Source organism: Crinia signifera, chromosome 11 (assembly GCF_055691185.1).
Source record: "Crinia signifera chromosome 11, ASM5569118v1, whole genome shotgun sequence".
Classification (NCBI taxonomy): Eukaryota; Metazoa; Chordata; class Amphibia; order Anura; family Myobatrachidae; genus Crinia; species Crinia signifera.
Genome location: NC_139227.1, coordinates 8,873,526 through 8,896,175, shown reverse-complemented (window position 1 = coordinate 8,896,175; position 22,650 = coordinate 8,873,526). Strand labels below are relative to the sequence as shown.

Genomic DNA, 22,650 nt, shown 5'->3' with positions numbered 1-22,650 from the left:
TAGAGGGTAATAGAGGGTCTGTGGGCATAACCAGCAGCTCACGGAGCTGCTGGGCAGGGGCATGGCCTTGCAGGAGCATCAGGGGTATAGGCCATGCCCCCTTCCCAATAGACCACGCCCCCAATGTCCCAATGTCCCTCCTCACAACAATCACATTATGGGAGGTATGGTTTAGTTGTCTTCCACATTCAGACTTTAATTTATGGGTTGCCTACTTTGGTCTGCCCTCCCCGGGAGAGGGCAGCCAATTCTTTGAGGCAGGTGGGCAGGAATTTCAGGCATCGCACAGTGGTGGGCGGGGCCACCAAGACAGGGGTGGGGGGTGCAGGAGACTGCCAGATTTCCCGGGAGGCTTGCCTCTGTTTCTAGGAGGGCGGCAGGGGGACCCTATTTCCGGGACCCTCTCGGACATTCCCAGGAGGTTAGGAAACCCTGGTTTGTATCATAGATGCCAGAGAGGAGACTTTCAGCTGCGCTCAGGGGGGCAGGGACGGAGCTTTGCATCATCAAGCCCCGCCCCCATTGCAGGAAATACCGTGATTTTCGGGTGTATGTGGAGGGGGACATAATGCCGGTATTTGATTGGTAAAGTTAGAAGATGGGGGGGGGGGGGGTGGAGGTCCCCATTCCGGGAGATTAGGCAAGTATGGTTTGTATATGAGCTTTTGTGCCTTACAATAGTAAACAACAGTGATAGACTGAAGCTAGGTAATAAAACAAACAACAAAGAAGTAGGAAAGCTGCGCTTGGACAATTACAATAGGGCATTGATATACAAGAGGACACAGGCCCTGCGGCCAATCCATGGAACATACATGTGCTGTGCTATGGAGACAAGGAGTGGGACCGGAGCCGGGAAAGAAATGCATTAACCTTATAAGTGCCAACTTTGCTGTAATAGATGTGCAAAATATCCGGTAAAAATTCCAGCATCGCTCACAGAGCGACTTTTTTTTTTTTTGGGGGGGGGGGGAGCGCAATAAACTAAACTCCAATTAATTGGCTTTATTTTCATATTCCTCGCCTACAGCCCTGGCATTTATAAGGGATATTTTGCACATCTCTCACAGCATCATTGGCACTCAAACGGTTAAGAAATGTCATGTCTATTCCAGAGAGGGTGACTTGAACGGTTGCCTTAATGCACTTAGTAGCACAACAGATGCTGCTCCATTCTCTGTGCGAGCTGACCCATATGCGGTGTAAGCTCGTGTAGCTTAACACAAGCCAGTAGCCCGCAGCACGGACACAAGACCCCTGCCGGAGGCTTGGAGAACATGAAGAGAGCTCAGGGAGCAATGCAGTCCAATTCCATGCCAAATAAACTACCTCCTGCCTGATATCCCATCTTCAATAAAACTCCTATCCTATACCCCTTTCACACCCGCCAAAATTCCCGGGTTGGCCCCAAGAACCACCCGCGACTAGTGCTAGTGTGCAAGGTTCCCAGGCCAAATTCCTGGGAAAATTTTCCAGGATTTCAACTCTGCTAGCATGCAGGGTTGCTCCCATGACCAGCTGGTGTGAAAATATGTTACCCGGGCTGTGGGATCCGGTCAGTGGGCAGCGGGGTCCAGGCGGCGGCAGAGGGGTCCGGGTGGTAGTGTCCAGACTGTGGGGATCCGGGTAGCGCTATTTGAAGTGCAGCGGGGCAAAAAGCGCTGCTGGATTTAAAAACATATTGAAAAGACTGGCCGGACATTCTCAGCCAATCAGCATCTGGCCCGCTGCCCGGCAAATAGCACTACAAGCGCCCAACCGCCGCTGCCCGGATCCCCGCAGTCTGTACCTCGAACCCCACCACCCGCTGCCTGAACCCCACTACCTGGATGCCGCTGACCCCCTCACACCAGAAAATGCAGGGACTAGGCTGGTGTGAAAGGGGCCAACCCGGTAATATCCCTGCATGAGCTCTGGACTGTTTTCCTGGGTAAGTCCCTGCATTTTCTGGTGTGAAAGGGGTACAAAGTAGTGAAAGTAAATGTAGCCCTTAGTGTGCAAGCGTGAACTGATAATGATGATGGGTGTTTCCCACAAGTCAGGGTTGACGACTTTTTAAATATCCTCTCCGGGAGAAGCCCGGAGAGGAGACTTTCAGCAGGCGTTTCGGGGGGCGGGGCTTGAGCGTCATGTCATTAAGCCCCGTCCCCATGATGTCAAATTACCCGATTTGCTGATCGCCGCTGAGGGGGCGGGGCTAAAATGACTTTAGCTCTGTCCCCTCATCGGAGATAGGCATATCCGGTTATTTAAACGGCGCATCAGGGGTGAGCTAGCTGGGAATAGGGGACGCAGGGATTTTCGGGACCATCCCGGCCATTCCAGGAGGGTAGGCAACGCTGCTACAAGTGCATAGGGGAGGTGCATCTGCAGTGAATAGTGATGCTGGTATTTCATGTAGCTTCCGTGTGTGACTACAGTACATCGTGGATCTAGGTAAAAAAGGAAAAGACACAGGTCAAATACTGTGATTTTATACCAATTCCTTAGCTATAAAAATACTAACCCCATCTACCAAGAACACTATAAGCAAATATGTATTCAGCTACAATGCCGTGGCAGAGCATATAAAGCAGGCAACTATGGCCCTCCAGCTGTTGTAAAACTACAAGTCCCATCATGCCCTGCCACAGTTTTGCTATTAGGGAATGCTAAATCTATGGCAAGGCATGCTGGGATGTGTAGTTTCACAGCAGCTGGAGGGCCACGGTTTGGACATGCCTGATCTAAAGGTTAGGTGTATCAGGTGACACTGAGCTATACACCAACCACCAACAACTCTGCATGGAACCCATAGGGGGACATTCAACTAATTGAATATCCCCCTATGATCTCTTAATCTGGAGCTCCGCTGAAGTGGTTTTAATCATATACTGTACAAAAAAAAAAAAAAAATAGAACAAATAATATGAATTTTAATGTGTACTCCCAGTCCAATATCAAAATGATATGCATCTTAATCAAAGAACAAGACCCCCATGATTGCCCTTCTAATTACTAATCCTTTATAATAATTAATCTGCATAATCTTACGCACCTCTCATTTGCATCCTAATAGGAGGCAGACAGTTCAGCGATGCACAAACACAAAATAGTATGTGATACGGCAGATTAAAACTGATATCAAGCCATTTGGAAAGTTAATTACACGATAATATATTTTGGGATATGAATAACAATCTCGTCCATAGGGAAATGCTCATGTATTTAACACCTAAATAAAATCCAGGTGTACTAGCAATCATTTGTGCCTGTCACATGCAGTGGCGTAACTATAAATTTTGCTCCCCCTGCCAAAAAGTTTGTGATGCCCCCCATCCCCCCTACCCCCACCATACATTAATACGACCAATAATAAATCAAAAGCCCTTAATTACCATTATACCTTGGTTTCTTGAGGCTGTTTTATTAATGAAGTCCAGTGCAATGTAATATAACTACCAGTACAGCCACAGTCACATGATGCAATGAGCTGAGGTGCTTTGGAACAGGCCTCTGAGCTCTATATATCCTATAACACATTGAGAGTTTGCAAGTGTGACTGGCAAACACATGCTATATTTTACTTAACTTGTTTTTTTAATGGACAAAAAGATTGGCATTGCTTCTTTAAGAAATGGCAGTGGTGTACTAATACGCCAACCCCCACTGGCCAAATATTAAAAGGTTCTTTCCGTGCGTGGAAGCTGTCGGCACTTGGCAGTCTGCTGAATTGATTGATAACTCTGCATCATATTTAACATTTCAGGTTCAGAACAGTAATTAAAAGGTGAATCTTATTAAGCACAGACTGTATAATGGCTGGGAGAGAATAATTTCTTCAGAGAATTATCTTCGCTGTGGAAATTAGCAGTCGCACGGAAGGAAATGTCCTGGATTACCTAATGCTCATAGGAAAATTTCACTTTGCATAATTATATAGAGCTGAAAAGCTGGCAGTTCTCCGCCCACTCTCTTCACCTCCGACAGAACAGCGCTAAGTAAAGATGTGAGTTCTCTTTGATACAAAGTTATTCCCAACATTGGGAGTATTATCGTCCACCAATCGGAATGTATTTTCAGATACTTTTAATTTGGTTCAATTCCGTTATTGGTTTCATTACAAATCATAAAGTCATTGAGAGTTTTTATTGTGATTTTTTGACCTTTTGTCACATTTTTATTGAAGAGAACTCCCTGTTTACTGTATTTTATAATGTAAGCAACCTTTATCTATAAAGGTCTATCTGCTTGTTCTATGTCAGGAAAGAACAAAATAAGTCAAGGGGGTTAAAGGGTGCCTGTTCTTATTGACAATGTATCTCTTTATGAATATTCTGCAGGTGTTCCTGTCCTCTGGTTATTTCACATTTAAATGGATACACTCTAATAATAATAAGCATACCTCCCAACATGTGGCCTCTGGCAAAGGAGACACTCGGGGACAGTCACGCGGCGGGGTGTGGCCTACGGAAAGGGACGAGGCCTCGTGGGATGATGCTTTCGAAGGCCATGCCCTCCGCAGCGCTGAATAGACACTGTACGCATTTGCACAGCATCTATTCTCTTCAGGCTGGGGGGACTCCCAACTTGCCCACCCCATCTCCCGCTGCGGGACGCTGAAAACTGGGACATTCCCATCGAAAAAAGGACAGTTGGGAGGTATGATAATAAGCAGTAGGAGTCAGTGGTGCTTTAGGAGAGAAGGGGACCCATGTACAGGCTGCGATTGGGCCTCCTCCTCTTTGGAGGTGCAGTATACGCATGCATACGTATCTGGGAACATGGCACCGGTGCTGCGTTCCCGGGGACATCTCTATTGCGCATGTGCGTATCACCGGTAAATAGCCATTTTCCAAGTGAATTTTGCCGCTGACCAATGGATTCGATGGGTGCAGGTTGTGTTGGGCCCCATGGACACATGGGCCCATGTGTACCGTATATAGTGCACCCATTATAGATATGCCAGTGGTAGGAGTCCTTTTTACTTGTGCTACTTTCAGAGGGCTCTCTCTATTCATTTAGAACATGATCTGGCTCCCATAAAATATTATTATATAGTGCATCAAAGTAAATGTGATATACAGAAATGTTATGCAGTCATTTATGAAAATTTACCCAACATATCAGTAGTCTTCTTGGCACTGGTCATGTGCCGGCAGTGCCGTTGTGCTCCAGCATCTGCCCTCCAATCAGAGTGGATGCTGAACACAAGAATGCCGAGTGATGAAGGAGGAGCAGCAGCAGCTACTCTCCGCCCACGAGGTACACCTCAGCTCATTTTGCAATACCCAGAAGGTATTATTAAATGGAGACGCATTATGAAAACCAGATATGTAAGGTTTGGTTTTTTAAGTTCCCAGCTTCCCTCAGTTTGGAACTCAAATTAAAAACCTGAATCTTGGGTTTTGTAATGCTTGTAACTTGGGGCGAGATGTACTAAGCATGGAAAACTGTCATTTTTCACACCCAGCTGGCTGGCTGGTAGTTTATCACTCTCCATGGTAACGAATGCCGGATGATGCTCCGACAGTCGCGATTGGTCGGGATTCCAATGTCGGTATAATACCGGTGGGGCCCCGGCGGTCAGAGACGCATACCGCTCCCACAGTAACCTCCTTCTTGAATATAAAGCTGCTATGAAAAACCCAATGTTTCGTAATACAGGTCTCTTCACCGCTGCATAAATAGAACCCAAATAAAAACACATATAAGCTACATACAGGCAGATATAATACTATTTGTATACACTTATGTTACAGAACGTATTGAACACTTTATGGTGTTTACATTCCATGGAATGCAATTATTACCATATAAACAATGTAAACCACTTTGTCTAAAAGACTGTATATCTTACATGTTGTGGGGAAGAAGGAGAAGTATCTGACAGCCAGGTCATCATTTTATATAGTGAAAGAGACGGACTTTAGTTTCTCAGCGCCTTCAGGTCCAGCAAATTTATAGACACAGAGAAAGCTTTGTTTCGCTGTAAAGTCCAAAAGTGCAGATTTGCAGTAACCATAGCAACCAATAAGTGCAGGATGTTTAAAAAAAAACAGAACTGGAACCTTATCCATCACATGCTCAACATTGTCATTGCGGGGTCTCCCCAAACGGTCATTATTATGAATTTATTTTATTTATTACCAGTTTCTTATATATCGCACACATATTCTGCAGCGCTTTACAGAGAATATTTAACCATTCACATCAGTCCCTGCCCCAGTGGAGCTTACAATCTATATTCCCTACCACATGTACACGCACACAGACATTCTAGGGTTAATTTGTTGGGAGCCAATTAACCTACCAGTCAAGGGCGTAACTGCCATAGGTGCAGGGGGTGCAGCTGCTATGGAGCCCACTTTGCCTGTCAAAGTATCATGTGCGGTATACATTTTTCAGCATTAAGTGATAAATAGGGGCCCTTACAAACTTTTGCTATGGGGCCTATGTGTATCTAGTTACACCACTGCTACCAGTATATTTTTGGATTGTGGGAGGAAACCCAGCTACCCGGAGGAAACCCACGCAAATATGGGGAGAATATACAAACTCCACACAGTTAGAGCCATGGTGAGTATCAAACCCATGACCTCAGTGCTGTGAGGCAGTAATGCTAACCATTACACCATCCGTACTGCCCCGTATATATAACACATGGTGGGGATAGAACCCATGACCTCAGCGCTGTGAGGCAGTAATGTAACCATTACACCGTCCGTACTGCCCCATATATATAACACATGGTGGGGATAGAACCCATGACCTCAGCGCTGTGAGGCAGTAATGTAACCATTACACCGTCCGTACTGCCCCATATATATAACACATGGTGGGGATAGTACCCATGACCTCAGCGCTGTGAGGCAGTAATGTAACCATTACACCATCCATACAGGCAGTAATGCTAACCATTACAGTGAGGCAGTAATGCTAACCATTACACCATCCATACTGCCCCGTATATATAACACATGGTGGGGATAGAACCCATGACCTCAGCACTGTGAGGCAGTAATGCTAACCATTACACCGTCCGTACTGCCCCTTATATATAACACATGGTGGGGATAGAACCCATGACCTCAGTGCTGTGAGGCAGTAATGCTAACCATTACACCATCCGTACTGCCCCGTATATATAACACATGGTGGGGATAGAACACATGACCTCAGTGCGGTGAGGCAGTAATGTAACCATTACACCATCCGTACTGCCCCGTATATATAACACATGGTGGGGATAAAACCCATGACCTCAGCGCGGTGAGGCAGTAATGTAACCATTACACCGTCCATACTGAATAGCCGTGGACCCTGTTTGCATGAACATTTCCAGGGTAATTCTGTTTAGGGGTGCAGGTCTCTGGAAATTGTCCTGGAAGCCAGTTTTTGGGATGCTAGTGTGGTGCCCACCATTCTGTCCTGTCTCGTAACAATGGAAATAATGTTCCACATGCCATGCACTTTCCTGGAGGGCATACTGTGGCAAATTGGATGTCACTCAACGTGTGTAAAGTGACACATAAGATACATAATGGCCCTTGTTCAGATCTAATCGCAGTACAAATTTGTTCTCAAAATGGCCAAAACCATGTACACTGCAGGTGGGGCAGATGTAACTTGAGCAGAGATTGTTAGATTTGGGTGGGGTGTGTTGAAACGGAAATCTAAATTGCAGTGTAAAAATAATGCAGAGAAACAAATGCACAGAAACAAATTAACTCACCCAAATCTAACTCTCTCTGCACATGTTCCATCTGCCCCACCTGCAGTGCACATGGTTTTGCCCATTTGAGAACAAATTTGTACTGCGATCAGAACTGAATAAGGGCCAAAATCTGTTGGTTTCAAAATACACAACTCACGCGCACAGTTTATAATATTCTATATTTTTAGATTACACCTGCCTTGGCGAGCACTTTGGCTACATATTGCTACCATTCATTTAATAGCACAGTTATCTTTGATGGGATGGAAGATGTATACCATTGACGGCTTGCTTATTTAGGCTGGTCGCTATGGTTAAATCATGTTTTGGGGTAGATTAAATGCGTACAATAAAGCAGCTGTAATATCATCCGTTCCAGATCAAAGCAATTTGGAGCCTTCAATCTGTAAATGTCACCAGTCCATAGACTCATGAATCAGACCATTAATTAAATAAACCTAAAGTTGACAAACCATTTGTTTCGAAGAAGCAAAATCAGATTGAAGCCAGCAGAAGGCAATACTGCGCAGCGTATGTCTGTAACCATTCATCTCTTGTCTTCTGATCCATATTGTTTCATTACATTTGCAGCATTTATGTAGCCTGGCTTTCCTGTCCTCCAGAGTAGAGATTTACTACTCCTGTCTTAGAGAAGGTCCATCATGGTATTCATGATAGCTGGAGTTTATATGGGTGACAGGAAGAGGCAGAGGGTGACAAGGAGAGGCAGAGGGTTATAGGGAGAGGCAGGGGGAAGCAGAGTGTGACAGGGAAAAATAGTGGGTGACAGGAAGAGGGTGACAGGGAGAGACAGAGGGTAATAGGCGAAGTAGGGAAAACAGAGTGTGACAGGGAAAAATAGTGGGTGACAGGCAAAGGCAGAGAGGGACAGGGAGAGGCAGAGGGTGACAGGGAGAGGCAGAGGGTAATAAGGAGAGGCAGAGGGTGATAGGAAGATGCAGAGGGTTATAGGGCGAAGTAGGGGAAACAGTTTTACAGGGAAAATAGTGGGTGACAGGCAGAGGGTGACAGGGAGAGGCAGAGGGTAATAAGGAGAGGCAGAGGGTGACAGGAAGAGGCAGAGGGTTATAGGGAGAGGCAGGCGGAAGCAGAGTGTGACAGGGAAAAATAGTGGGTGACAGGAAGAGGGTGACAGTGGGTCCCTTAGTCCTGAGGGGCCCCGGTACACTGCACTTGCTGCACTTGTATCTCGGTTTTGGGCCCAGATGTATCAAAATTCAAAAAGGGATACAATGGAGACTGATAAATAGCCAGGCAATCAGCTCCTAACTGTCACTTTGTGTGCATGTTTTGGCTGGTCGCTTATCACTCAAAGCTGCGAAGTGACATCACAGGGACAGAAGCTTCCTCCCAAGCTCCACCCCTGCACGCGATAACGAATACATCAGCCATGCGCTGTTACTAATTATCGCTAACAGGGCCCTCTTAATGCATGCGCTTACTGGGCAGCTGCCCTAGGGCCCCATAATTCTAGGGGGCCTCTGAGCAGGGGTTTGCTGGTGCCTCCGGAGATACTTGTGAGGATAGCAGAGATTACTGCCCGGCTGCATTTGTTGTGACGTGAAGTCTCATCCTTGCGAGTCAACCTAACCCTCGCACTGGCTGCAAATGGATGTTTTACATAGACATCCAATCGCACCGTGCAGGGGAACGCCCACATCATGTGATCGCCGGCGACCATCGAATGGTGTGGAATGTGCACACGTATGTAAGGGTGCTCTGAGGCACCCGCCCCCGGCGCCCATGTCATGGCCTCAATAGTATAAGAAAGCCCAGCGTTCTCATGGGAGCGCCCATGAAACGCTGGGCATCACCATATGCTAATGGGGCCTCCTGACGCCCCTCTCCGCACCCTGCCCGCTGTTCTAGGTGCGTGCACCCAGTGGTCCGAGTATTCGCCGTGGTTGCACGCACTCTGTGTATGCACATATGTAGAAATGCGCAGTAACAAAACATCGGTCCTCGTGCGAACGAACGGCCACTGTGAACAGACCTGAATAAGGTCCAATATCAGAGGGAACATTCCCTACCGGCCTCCAGCCCAACAGTTACTGGCAGTAAGCTGCTAATTGCTGGGTGGCTGATAGCCGGCGGAGAGACACCGCAGGAAGTTATGGTTTTTTTCACTTAAGTAGGGGCCCCTGTGCATTGCTTTGCCTAGGGCCCACAATGCCATTAAGACAGCACTGATCGCAAATTGGGCTGATATTATCACATCCATCTATGGGCAGTATTCAATGAGGCTGATTCGCCATGTTATATGGCGATTTTGTGCTATTTTCGTGCTGTAAGGCGATTTTTTTGACTAAAACGGTGAATCACCCTAATCAATGACCAGATGGCGAATACATTTCAAGGTTTTTATCGCCATGATTCACCGAGTAGCAATCGCTATCTTTTTATGGTGAAGTGGAAGGTGAACTTTTAAAATAAAGTGTTTTGTTTTTTACATTTGGTGTAAAAAAATCAGGAATTTTATTCTGAGGAGGGGCATGCTATTTTTATTCATGTGCTGTAAGCACATGAATATATATTTAATTTAAAAAAATATATATATATATATATTTTTTTTTTTACACAGCACCCAGCAGAGGGCCGGAGACGAGCCGCTCATTAGATATTCATATATTCACTGCACCCGATCATTACATATGCATGATCGGGTGTAGTGAATACCCGGTCCCCTGTTGGCTATCCCGGGGGGGGCAGCCTGTGCTGCCTGGCTCCCGGAGAGCCCACCTCCCCCACACAAACGTTCTGGGGCAGGCAGGGAGACTTCCATCTCCCTGCCTGCCGCCGTCCTCAGGCTACATACAGATAGTGGCAGATGCTCAAATTAGTTCAGTAAAACTTTTCAGGTGCATGCAAGGGAGGGGTTAATACTTAGTAAGTAACAAGACATTGGTTCCCCCGGCACACTGAATAGTTTTAGCAACCAATCTTGAACACTACATGATAATAGAATTCAGAGATATTGGTTACATATACCTGCGCAGATGTATAACATGCCTCCAAGCTGCGTCTAGGCTTCTCTGTATATTGGGGGTCCCTGGCCTCAGGCATCTCCGCAGGAGTTAAAATTTGCCGGTCAGGGGCAGTGAGCCCCTGACTCGTTGAATACTGGAGCCGGCGAGGCTTCGGAACGCGGCGGGCAGTGGCGAATGTGCAGCGAATCCTAAACAGGATTCGCTGCACATCGTCAAAGTTCTCATTGAATACTGCCCTATAACTGACCAGTAGACAGATGAGTCACCCGGAACATTAGCCACAAATCAATACTAGAAATGGATTCGGTATGAAATCCCGACAGGGTCAAAATACAGATAGGGTCAAAATACAGACAAGGACAAATACTGACAAGGTCAAAATCCCGACATTTAAAATCCCGACAAGGACAAAATACCAACATATAGAATGTGCAGTTGAAACAGTCAACATGACTTTCTGTTGACAGGTCGCGAGGTCGACATGGGTTTTTCACTGTTTTTGACCCGAATGTTGACACGGTCAACATGGACACAGTTGACCTCGCATCGCTCTCAATGCTTCGGGCACAGTGCCTCACTGCGTTCAGCACACTATTTTATTCTCTCACCACGCCCTGGTGGATGGTAGGGCATGAAATAACACCTGTCGGCACATGTCGGGTCAAAAAACAGTGACAAAAACCCATGTCGACTTCGCGACCTGTCGACAGAAAGTCATGTTGACTGTTTTACCTGTACATTCTATATGTCGGTATTTTGACCTTGTCGGGATTTTAAATGTCGGGATTTTGTCCTTGTCGGGATTTTAAATGTCGGGATTTTGACCTTGTCGGAATTTTGTCCTTGTCGGGATTTTGACCGTCGGGATTTTGACTGCATCCCCTAGCAATCTGCATATTTTCTTATCATACGGTTAATCATATAAATGTATTATTCATGCAACTGTAGATATTTAGGTGTAGGAACTGCTAAAACCACTGTCATAAGAAAAAAAATAGGAAATCCACCATCGGCGCGGCGGTTTCTTTACTCTCCGTGATATTAATAATAGTAATTTTACCTCTCTTTTTAATGTCGTGTTCTAAAGCTCCAGAGAAATTACAGGAACATTTTTCCTAGCCCAGTTTCCCCGGAATTAAATAATAAAAACCCAGCAGCATGATGAGAAACCACATTATATAAATATTGTCAAAGCAGAAAAGATATGGATTACTGCCACGTTTAATAAATTCTCCAAATAGCCTCTTTATTCTCTGTAAAATATGAGGTAAAGTAAATACAATGAAGAAATCCTCAGAACCAAGAATATTCAGTCATTAAGGCACAATGGGAATGGAAAATCCTAGTTTTCACTGCTAAAAATGGCCCATTTATTAATTTACTAGTTACCGTCAGCGCATAGCAATATAATAAACGCGTAGACTAATAAAGTCTCAGAGTCTGCAGCCGACAATTGCTTCCATTCGCTGCAATAACCGCTGGATATTAGTGTATGCGTAACCTTCCATTAACCTTGCACAGAAAAATCTAGAAGCCGATACTTTACTTTTATGAGGATGGGTTTCCTATGATTGAGTTGGGTTTATTCAACCTAATAGCCTCCACCGGGAGCTGTGAATTAAATGTCTTTTAACAAAAAATGTCATCATTATTTCATCATCATTTTTGTAAATAAGGTGCTCTGGAGCCTCTAATCCAAGAGATAAATCAACAATGGACCACAACATAAATTAAAACGTATACCATCGTTATTTCCTTAGAGGCGGAATGTGTAAAACAAAGCAATGTCATACATACCGACTTCTAGAGGTGCCTCTCCGTGAGAAGCCCGGAGAGGGGACCCAATGCTGCTTGTCGGGGGGGGGGGGGAGCTGATGTCACAAAGCCCCAAGCCCCACCCCCAATCCATACAAAGTCCGCAATTCACATAATTTTAGTCCCAACCCCTACCAGCTGACCCGCAAATTCTGGAATTTTTTTTCAGCATCTCTGGGGTGTGCGGGGAGGCATGCGGGAGACTTGCTCATCTTCGCAGGGGGATGGGAGGGGTACCCGATATTCAGGAGCTTCCTGGCCATATAAATTCGATGATATCCTTCAGCGTGTAACCAGCTATTCCTGCGGGTTCATCTGTGCGATAAGCTGGGCCCAGGGTCCCTTGATTTTAGGGGCCGTAGAGCAGGGGCGGGCTGGGTCAGGGCATTTGTTCCCCTGATTGGTGCATCCAGAGCTTATTGGGAGGCAGAAAGAGGATGGTTGTGAGTTAAACAGAGTGGCCAGGCCGATTGGTGGAAGGCTTGAGTAATCCACCAGTCAGAGTGCAGCATTCTCTACCTGCAGCCAGACATTGAAAGACTGGAGGTATCCACCTGTGTGCTTCTATCTATTAACTGTATGGAAACACGTGGAGAGACAGCAAGGGACTACGGGAGAGTACGTTTTTTATTTTCATTTATGTACAAGAATGGGTTGGTAGGGTAGCCAGCTCTAGGCAGTCCCACAAGCTTTAGTCTGCTTGCCTGTAGTGTCCAGCTCCTGATTAAAGGTACCTGGTGCCCTAGGTTAATACACAGGTACTCCCCATGTAATGCTGCTAAACCATACCTCCCAACTGTCCCGAAGAATGCGGGAATGTCCCGGTTTTCGGGGATGTTCCCGCGTCCCTCCTAAAGCCGGGAGTGTCCCACAGCGTTGGGAGTACCCCGTCAGTTGCTGACCAGCGCAAAATAGACACTGTGCGTCTATTCCCACAGCCAGAGGGGCTGGGGGCATGGCTAGAGGCTCACAGAGCCTCCGGGCCATGCCCCCACAGTGCCAAAATGGGGGGAATGACCTTGCGGGATGACGCTATTATAGCCCACGCCCCCTGTCTCGGCAAGCCACGCCCCGTAATTTCGGGTGTGTGCCTTTGTCCCTCCTTGCAAGTCTTAAAATTTGGGAAGTATGGCTAAATACACGTGTATGGGCGCTCAGGTACTAACCAGCCATACTGCCCATGTGCATGTAATGAAGGGTATACACCTGGCATGTAGGATCTAACGCTAATGGTGTGTGAAGGAGACATTGGCTGTAGGCTGCCCTGCTGGCGCTGTAGCACAATGTACATAGAGTAATGGTTCCCAAAGGTGCCCATACACTATGTGACTTCTCCCCTCTGAGAAGTCACATACAATGCCCCTCCAGCCACCTCGGACCCCCCGGGCGGCAGGATCGCATGCACAGGAGCGCGCTTTGGATCGGATTTGGGTCCGATCTTGGGCTAATCCATCGGAGTCGGGTGAAATCTGCCCCAGTGCTGTTGTAGTGTTTGCTGTCACTTCCTATTCCTATTACAGAAGACCTGTAGCTAACAATAAGATATTTTAAATCCCATACACACTAGGCGACCCTGGCCGTGGCCGATATGAGTGTACACGCTGAACGATATCGGTAAAATATATCATTCAGTGACAACACTGGGACTCGCTAAACAAGCAGGTTTTTTGGTTATATAGCTGACTTGACCTGCATGTTCAGCAGACAGAAGGGGTCAGTAACAATGCGTGGGAGCGAAAATTGTTAATGATATTGTGTGTACACACTAGACGATATTTTAAAATATATCACTCAGAAGCCCCTTTCTGAATGATATATTATACAATATCCTCTAATGCAGAGGTGGCCAAAACGTTTTCCAAATCACCTAGATGGTGCACAGTTGTAGTCATTACTAACTGTCACATTCCCCAGACTCCCTGGCTGGTGCACAGCTGTAGTCATTACTAACTGTCACATTCCTCAAATCACCTAGCCGGTGCACAGCTGTAGTCATTACTAACTGTCACATTCCCCAGATCACCTAGCTGGTGCACAGCTGTAGTCATTACTAACTGTCACATTCCCCAAATCACCTAGATGGCGCACAGCTGTAGTCATTACTAACTGTCACATTCCCCAAATCACCTAGATGGTGCACAGCTGTAGTCATTACTAACTGTCACATCCCCCAGACTCCCTAGCTGGTGCACAGCTGTAGTCATTACTAACTGTCACATTCCCCAAATCACCTAACTGGAGCACAGCTGTAGTCATTACTAACTGTCACATTCCCCAGATCACCTAGCTGGTGCACAGCTGTAGTCATTACTTACTGTCACATTCCCCAGATCACCTAGCTGGTGCACAGCTGTAGTCATTACTAACTGTCACATTCCCCAGATCACCTAGCTGGTGCACAGCTGTTGTCATTACTAACTGTCACATTCCCCAGATCACCTAGCTGGTGCATAGCTGTAGTCATTACTAACTGTCACATTTTCCATATCACCTAGATGGTGCACAGCTGTAGTCATTACTAACTGTCATATTTTAAAACCTGCTGCATTCATTCCTACTACTGATCCACGGGTTGCCTGATATACATGAACTGTTGGTAGATCTTGAGGTCAGGTTTGGCCACTCCTGGTCTAGTGTGTATGGGGCTTTAGCTTCTATGCAAAAAAAAATCAACAACAACAACATTAACAACAACCATACACAATCCACCAACTGAACTTAAGTTAATTGAGCCTGATTGAGAGATGGACATAGCCCGGGTCACTTGTGTGTCTTTGGTAGCAGTCTGAGAATATGCTCTAATGCAGGGGTGGCCAAACCGGTCCTCAAGATCTACCAAACGGTCCACGTTTTCCAGATCCCCTAGCTGGTGTACAGCTGCAGTCATTACTAACTGTCACATTCCCCAGATTACCTAGATGGTGCACAGCTGTAGTCATTACTAACTGTCACTTTATCAAACCTGCTGCATTCATTCCTACTATAGATCCACAGGTTGCCTGAAATACATGAACTGTTGGTAGATCTTGAAGTCAGGTTTGGCCACCCCTGCTCTAATGCTCCTGGAACATTCTGCCGACTTCTCAGAGTCGCTATTTTTACATCAATGTTGGAACAACATTGTGAACATTGCAACTACCATCAGACAACCCTAAAGATGCTCAGCATGCCCACAAGAACTAGTGAGCCTCCACCAGTGACTGTGCTTCCAAGGATGCAGTTAGCCACACCCCAACCATGGAGGTGACATACAGCCACAAGTCACCGCACCCATGTCTAGCAATTGTGTGCCCAGAGCTGCAGCACCATTGCTAGACATGAGCACTATGGCTCCAGTGCACTCGCAAAGAAGCATCGACCGAATCGCCAGTGAGCCCGTTGCTGAATTTGGAGCGTTGTTCGCATTTCAGTATTGCTATTGGTGTCCAATGTTTGCATGTGAGTGAAGCATCATTGTCCATCATTCTTTCACACTGTTCTTTAAAAAAAAAAATTCACATATACTGTATGGGATATACTTTGTGAAATGTTATAGATACAGTTGAGTTGGTGAATTGAATATTTGTTCATCCTATATGATAACAGAATCAGAAATGTTAATGGTTACTTGTACTGAACATTGGCAGGCTTCATTCTTATTATTTTTGATAACCACCAAAATGCCCAATTCTGTTGTTTGTACAGTGTTATTCCTACGTAACCGTTTGTCATCCAAATAATTCCTTGCTCTCATTTACAGACTGCTGGACGGCCAGCAATGATGAAGTTTCTGTGGCTTCATCTGCTGGTTAGTGCATACATTTCTGGGCCGCTGGTCCTATGTACTAAGGAAAAAATACACAAGGGCAGACATCACAGCAAGCACCCCAGCCGTGTGAAGAGGGACTGGGTATGGAACGAGATGTCAGTTCATGAGGAGCAAACAAAGCTCCCTTTTTACATAGGAAAGGTAAGATAAAAGTGCATCTGAGTCCTCACTTCCTGTTTGTACATCATCTCAAAATGATGGTACTATGCCAACGGGTGAGAGGGCGTGGCCAATACTCCAAAATTACATTTCAATTCCTTGCAGACTTGGCCATTCTCATGTAGAGACTTCATGTACGCATGGCCATGGAAACGGATAATTAGAAATCATCAATAGGGGAGAAGCAGAAGGATTCCCACCATCAATGATACAGACCCATCTATTAGCTCCACCCTCAACATCCGCAAAACCCAACCCCTGGTCTCTGATTGGCCCCCAGCTCACTTAACATTAAAGCAGGAGTGACCATTGATTGGTGAAGCCATCAAAGGCTCTCTCACAGAGGTTATACATCAATGGGACTATCGATGGTGGCCATCAACCTCTTTCTAGCAGGTTTGAGCGGCTCTCAGCTCAAAGCCACCAAGTGTGTATGGCCCGGTGATGGCACTGCTGCGCGCTACCGCAACATCGCCGGGAAAGCCGTTTATCTGCTGGTTATTTTACCAGATGAGCGGCTTTCAGGACGACTTTGCATAGCGCTCCGCTATGCAACACCGTCCTCCCCCCTCCGTTGGTGCCGGGCAGGGGAAAAGCCACTCATTGTGGATGCACCAGTGTGTATGGACCTTAAAAGAATGACGTTATCTATTTTAGTTTATCTATTTTTTCCTAATAAGTCAAGAAATGTAACATAGGTTCCATTGGATATTGAGATGATGATTTGCTAACAAATTACTTTACATGTGCATATTAATTATAATAATTGTAGACTGCCAGAAGAAATTGCTATGTATTCACTCCAGTTATATTTTTATAAAGCTGAAGACCAGCAATTCCAAGCCTAACAGCAGATACGCCCTCCAGGGAGAGTACGCTAACAGCATTTTCAGAGTGAAAGAGGACACGGGTGACATCTATGGCTTTGAAAGACTTGACCGTGAGAAGAAGTCACAGTACGAGCTCACAGCTCTGTTTGTAGACAGAAATACCAATAAAACATTGGAGCGTCCAGAGGTCTTTGTCATAAGGCTCATTGACATTAATGACAACGCACCAATCTTTACACAAGAGTCATATAATGCATCGGTCCAAGAGATGTCTGCTCATGGTACGTACAGAATAAATCTATGTGAGATATAAAGTGCTGCAAGAGGATCAGGATATTTATTGATGAGTGGTATTTTTCTGATGTGTGGGGTCTACCCCCTCAAGGGTTTGGGGAATCTTTGCAAACTATAAATTGCCCCACCTCCCATATGGACAGTGGTCTTACAAGGAAGGGACATGGTCACACTATGCTACCCACTAACACAATAATATTCACATTACAATGCATGTAGTGCCCCTGATTCATATGACACCACACATCAGTGTCCCTTTTTCACATTACGTCAGTCAGTAGTGCCCCTTATTCATGATACACTACACAGTAGTACTCCTTATACATATATGACACACAGTATTGTTGCTTATATACAATGCCCACAGTAGTTGTGCCCCTCACACATAATGCCTACAGCAGTAGTACCTCATGATGCCCTGACATCACACACCATGGCAGAAAAGAAAGCTGCTGGATGGTCTTTTCTGTATAAATGACTGTTCATGGCTGTGGTGGAGGTGGAACTAGTTTACCTACCATTAGAAGTGGCAGCACTCAGTTCCGTTCTGTTCCCTTCACTTTAACCCCTGATTCATAGTATATATCCATACTTAATTACCTGTGAAATTGGCTCTCTGGGAGAAGCCCACGTCGGAAATGCGGGGTCAAAGCTGACTCAAATTTCCCGCCCCCAATCCACAAAAACTCAGTGATTCGTGGGTCCACAAGGAGGGGGCAGGGCTAAGATGATGCAATTCAAATAATTTTAGTCTTGCCCCCTTCCACTGACCCACGAATCATGGAGTTTGTGTGGATTGGAGGCGGGCCTTTGGAGGGCATGTGGGAGACTTGCCCGCCTTCCCGGGGGGCCAGGAGGGGGACCCGGTTTTTGTGATCCTCCCGGCCATTCCGGGAGGGTAGGCAAGTATGTATATATCTTAGCATGTATCTTACATTAATAATTTAATTTTTGCATGTGTAATATGAGTTGCTTGAGTTTGCCTAACCTGCTTTCACTAGGAAACATCCAGAGCTGGTTAAAGTTCATAGTTTTAACATTTTCATAAGTATTAAACTTCAGATGAATATGTTGGCGTGGCAAATCGGAGTAAAAGTAGCCATACACATGCAGATTTATCTGCAGATCTGTCTGGTTGTAACAAAAACATGGTTATGGATGAGAGCAAATGACAGTTGACCATTTGCTTGGAAATGCTGGAAAACTGACAAACTGTCACTCATCCATAACCATGTTTTTGTTCCAACCAGCCAGATAAATCTTACTAGTGTATGGGCACCTTAACTGTTCTCATGTAATGCACCTGGCTGACTGATATTGAGCAGGGTGGTGGATTTCACTGGGAGGCCGGCTGCAGTCCTGCTTTAGGTTCCGCCACTGTCTGCTACTACTTATATACTTACTTATGCCCTGTAATGACTGATTGCAGGGACCTTGGTGACTATGGTCACAGCAGTGGATGCAGATGACCCAACTGTAGCTGGACATGCCATTGTAACATACACAATTATTGACGGGCAACAAATATTCAGAATCAATGAAAAGACTGGTGAGTAAATATGAGATTGTTAAGAACCGATTGTGATAATAGTAATGTGACTATGGGGCAGATTTATTAGGCTTGGAGAAGAGATAAACTGGAGATAAAGCGGAGAAAAGGTAAAAGGAGATAAAGCACCAGCCAATCAACTCCCAACTGTCTTTTTCAAACACAGCTGATTGGCTGGTGCTTTATCTCCTTTTACCTTTTCTCCGCTTTATCTCCAGTTTATCTCTTCTCCAAGCTTAATAAATCTGCCCCTATAACCTTGATCTCGTATGGTTAATTATTTGATCTAAATCAAGTGACTCATGTACAATGGCGCTGTGAGGGGATGGGGGATAGCTACTAACTGAAGCTGTGAGATAGGAGACTGCTGTTGCTGGGCTGTGGAGGCTCCAGGGAGCATCTGCCATTGAGCAGCCACAGTCTCCTCTCTCTCCCAGCAAGTGTTACAGGCAGTGCCTGATTAACCAATAGGCTGATTAGGACAGGGGAGGAGGGTTGTCTTGCAGGTGACAGCCGAGGAATAAAATGAAGGCCTAATTTATTCCATGCTTGTTACTTATCACTTGTCCTGATGTACTGTTGGGGGAAAAGTTCTTGAGGTGACTGCCAGATGGCTGTGCCAATGTAACTGATGGAACCATTACTTTACGTACATTGTGCTACAGTGCCAGCTGGGCAGTCTACAGCCAAAGTCTCCTTCACACGCCACAGTCATTAGATCACATGCCGGCTGTAAAACCTTCGTTACATGCACATGGGCGGTATGACTGGCGAGTCCCTGATCGCCCATACACACGTGTGCTTAGTGGAATTCCATTACCTTTTCCTTCTATCTCACCTTTAGGAGCAATTTCTACAGCAGTGTCCAACCTGGACCGCGAAACAAAGGCAAGCTATGAAATCGTTGTGCAGGCCAAGGATAGCCCGGGACTCGATGGAGGATTCTCCAGCACGGTCACAGTCACTATTCATTTAAATGATATCAATGATAACTTTCCGATGTTCACAGAAAGTGAGTGCTCTACATACATATGTGTTTATTGATTTGAAAATGTAGTTTTACTAATGTGTACATAAATATTCTGTAATAGGAGCGAAAACAGACTGGCGAGAGATGGGCAAAACTATTGCCTGATCCATTCACATTATCTGTGCTTTCTGTTGTGGTGGTACTCAGGGCTCCTAAGGGTCCAGTCCAGATACTCTGGACATAAGAGGGGAAACCAAAGGCAGAGAAAATCCCTTTACATACTGCAACACTGTATGCACTAGGGATGTACTACTCTGTCTTCAACATACTAGCACTTATACAATATGGGTCTCTGGTGCTTCTGTAGGCACTTATGGCAGCGCTAAGTGTTGCAGGTGTTACTGAGAGGAGAGGTCACTTATCCAACGCCAGCGTCACCTCCTCATACCTGCTTCTCCTCATGTTATCAGGGTTTTTACCGCATTTTGGGATGCTTTGAGGCTTACCGCGGCGGGGGGCCATGCCAGAAAAATCTGGCGATGCCCTATAGAAGCTTATGGGCTTCTAACGCGACACCCCGCTGCCCCGCACCAACCCACCGCCGCCCCGCACCGACCCCCCCTCACCTGTGTCCGGGCAGCACAGAGCTGTGCTGCCCGGACCTGTGACCTCCTCCTCCCTGCACTATGATCCTCTTCCGGGTGCAGGGAGGAGGAGAGCCAGCCCCCCCGCCGCAGCAGCAGCACAGTGCCAGGTAAGGGAGGGGGGGGGGGGAGCCGCCGGGTCCCACTGACTCACCGCAAAGAACAGCTCTTAACGCAAGAGCTGTCCTTTGCCATAATTATCACATATGTTACAGCATTTGCGATAATTATGTATGCAATAGCCGGCGATGGGTGGCGGTAAGGGGGCGCAGATGTTAGAGCATCCCCCCAGGATCCGCAGCAAGAGCTCTTTGTCATTTTTTTTTTTAAGAGATCAGAATGATGTGAGTCCCACATTAAGGGGTTGCAATTGGCTTTGCAGTAGTATTTATTAAGTACATTCTATAAAATGATATGTAGAGACCGATTGGTTGCTATGGGAAACGTGTTCCATCAGCAGAAGTTCCTAAAAAGTTGCACAGAGCAAATGATCCACAGTTTTAGTGGGCAAAGGCACAGGAAGAACCCCTGAGATGTTCGGTATCAGAACATGTATTGGAATGTACAGTATTGGGCATTCCTGGGTGTGACAGTGAGGATCTAATTGTTCTTTCACCCACAGAGCTTTTCACATTCAATGTCCCTGAGGATCGGAGAGTTGGGGAAGTGGTTGGAAAGATCTCAGTACAAGATCTTGACGAGCCACAGAACAGAAATACTAAATACACTTTCCTGAAAGAACGGTTTCAAGAATGGTTTCAAATAAGGACCAATGCGCAAACAAATGAAGGGATTATCATTTTAAAAAAGGTAACAAAAAGCTACGATGATTTATATACCTTTATTAGCAGTAACTATCTAATACAAGGGACAATGGGCCAGATACTTGGTAAAGTGCTGGGAAATGGTGCTGATGATTCAGTGTAAATGTTTCTGTCTCTCTTTCCTTTTTCCCCAAAAATGTAAAGTGTAATGTGGGCTAGGTGACATGGGGGAGATTGCTAGACTAATGAGGGAGAGAGGGAGATTGCTGCTATGTCAGGGAGTCTCCTGCAGAATGCAGGAGGGGAGGTAACTATGATGTAACAGTGTAATGTGGGCTAGGTGACATGGGGGAGATTGCTAGACTAATGAGGGAGAGAGGAAGATTGCTGCTATGTCAGGGAGTCTCCTGCAGAATGCAGGAGGGGAGGTAACTATGCATAGCGCCGCTGTCTATACCAGCGCTGCTATCTAAATGATAGTAGGCCGATATGCAGGGCAAATGTATGAACGGTCAGCAGTGCTGACCATTTTTCCACCTGCCACTATCCGCTTTGACAGCTGCAGGGTGGTGATGCCGTATCCCCAAGGCAGTTTCTGCATGCTTATAAGTGGGGAGAATGTTGGAAGATATACAAAGTCTTATTGGGACCATACAGACTTCTCTCGTGCTGCCCCCCTGCACTGGAACAACCTCCCGCCACCCATCAGGCTTTCTGATTCCCTTACCTCCTTCAAGCGCTCCCTCAAAACCCACTTTTTTCGACTAGCCTATCCCTCCTCCTAACCTCTTTTGATCCTCCTATCCTGCCTCCGTTCCCATCCGTTCCTACTTATCCTGTTTTTTTTTTCGTTCGTCCACCCACCTATTTTTAGTATGTTAACTCTTATGAGTAGGGTCCTACTGCCTCACGTACTCACCCTACCTCTTTACCTCACCTGTGCTCCTGCCCTGTTCTTCCCTTCCTCTACTTCATCTTCAGTCTCCTCGACAATTTTGACACCTACTTCTGAACTGATGCTGATTTTAGTTCTACCAGCTATACCCCTATTCATACTGTATTTTTCAACACACCCTGTACGTTACCTTGTAATTTGTTTTTTGTTTGCTATGT

General features: G+C 45.9%; 1 protein-coding gene across 1 annotated transcript in view; it reads left to right on the top strand.

Moving 5' to 3' along the window:
• CDH5 (cadherin 5) overlaps window positions 1-22,650 on the top strand; it is a 67,630-nt gene that overhangs the window by 25,989 nt on the left and 18,991 nt on the right. Inside the window, exons 2-6 of the mRNA XM_083165483.1 lie at window positions 16,259-16,468; window positions 17,309-17,597; window positions 19,040-19,159; window positions 20,004-20,171; window positions 21,396-21,583. Coding sequence (XP_083021609.1) covers window positions 16,277-16,468; window positions 17,309-17,597; window positions 19,040-19,159; window positions 20,004-20,171; window positions 21,396-21,583 — 957 coding nt within the window. The 5' untranslated portion in view covers window positions 16,259-16,276. The remainder of the gene's footprint in view (window positions 1-16,258; window positions 16,469-17,308; window positions 17,598-19,039; window positions 19,160-20,003; window positions 20,172-21,395; window positions 21,584-22,650) is intronic.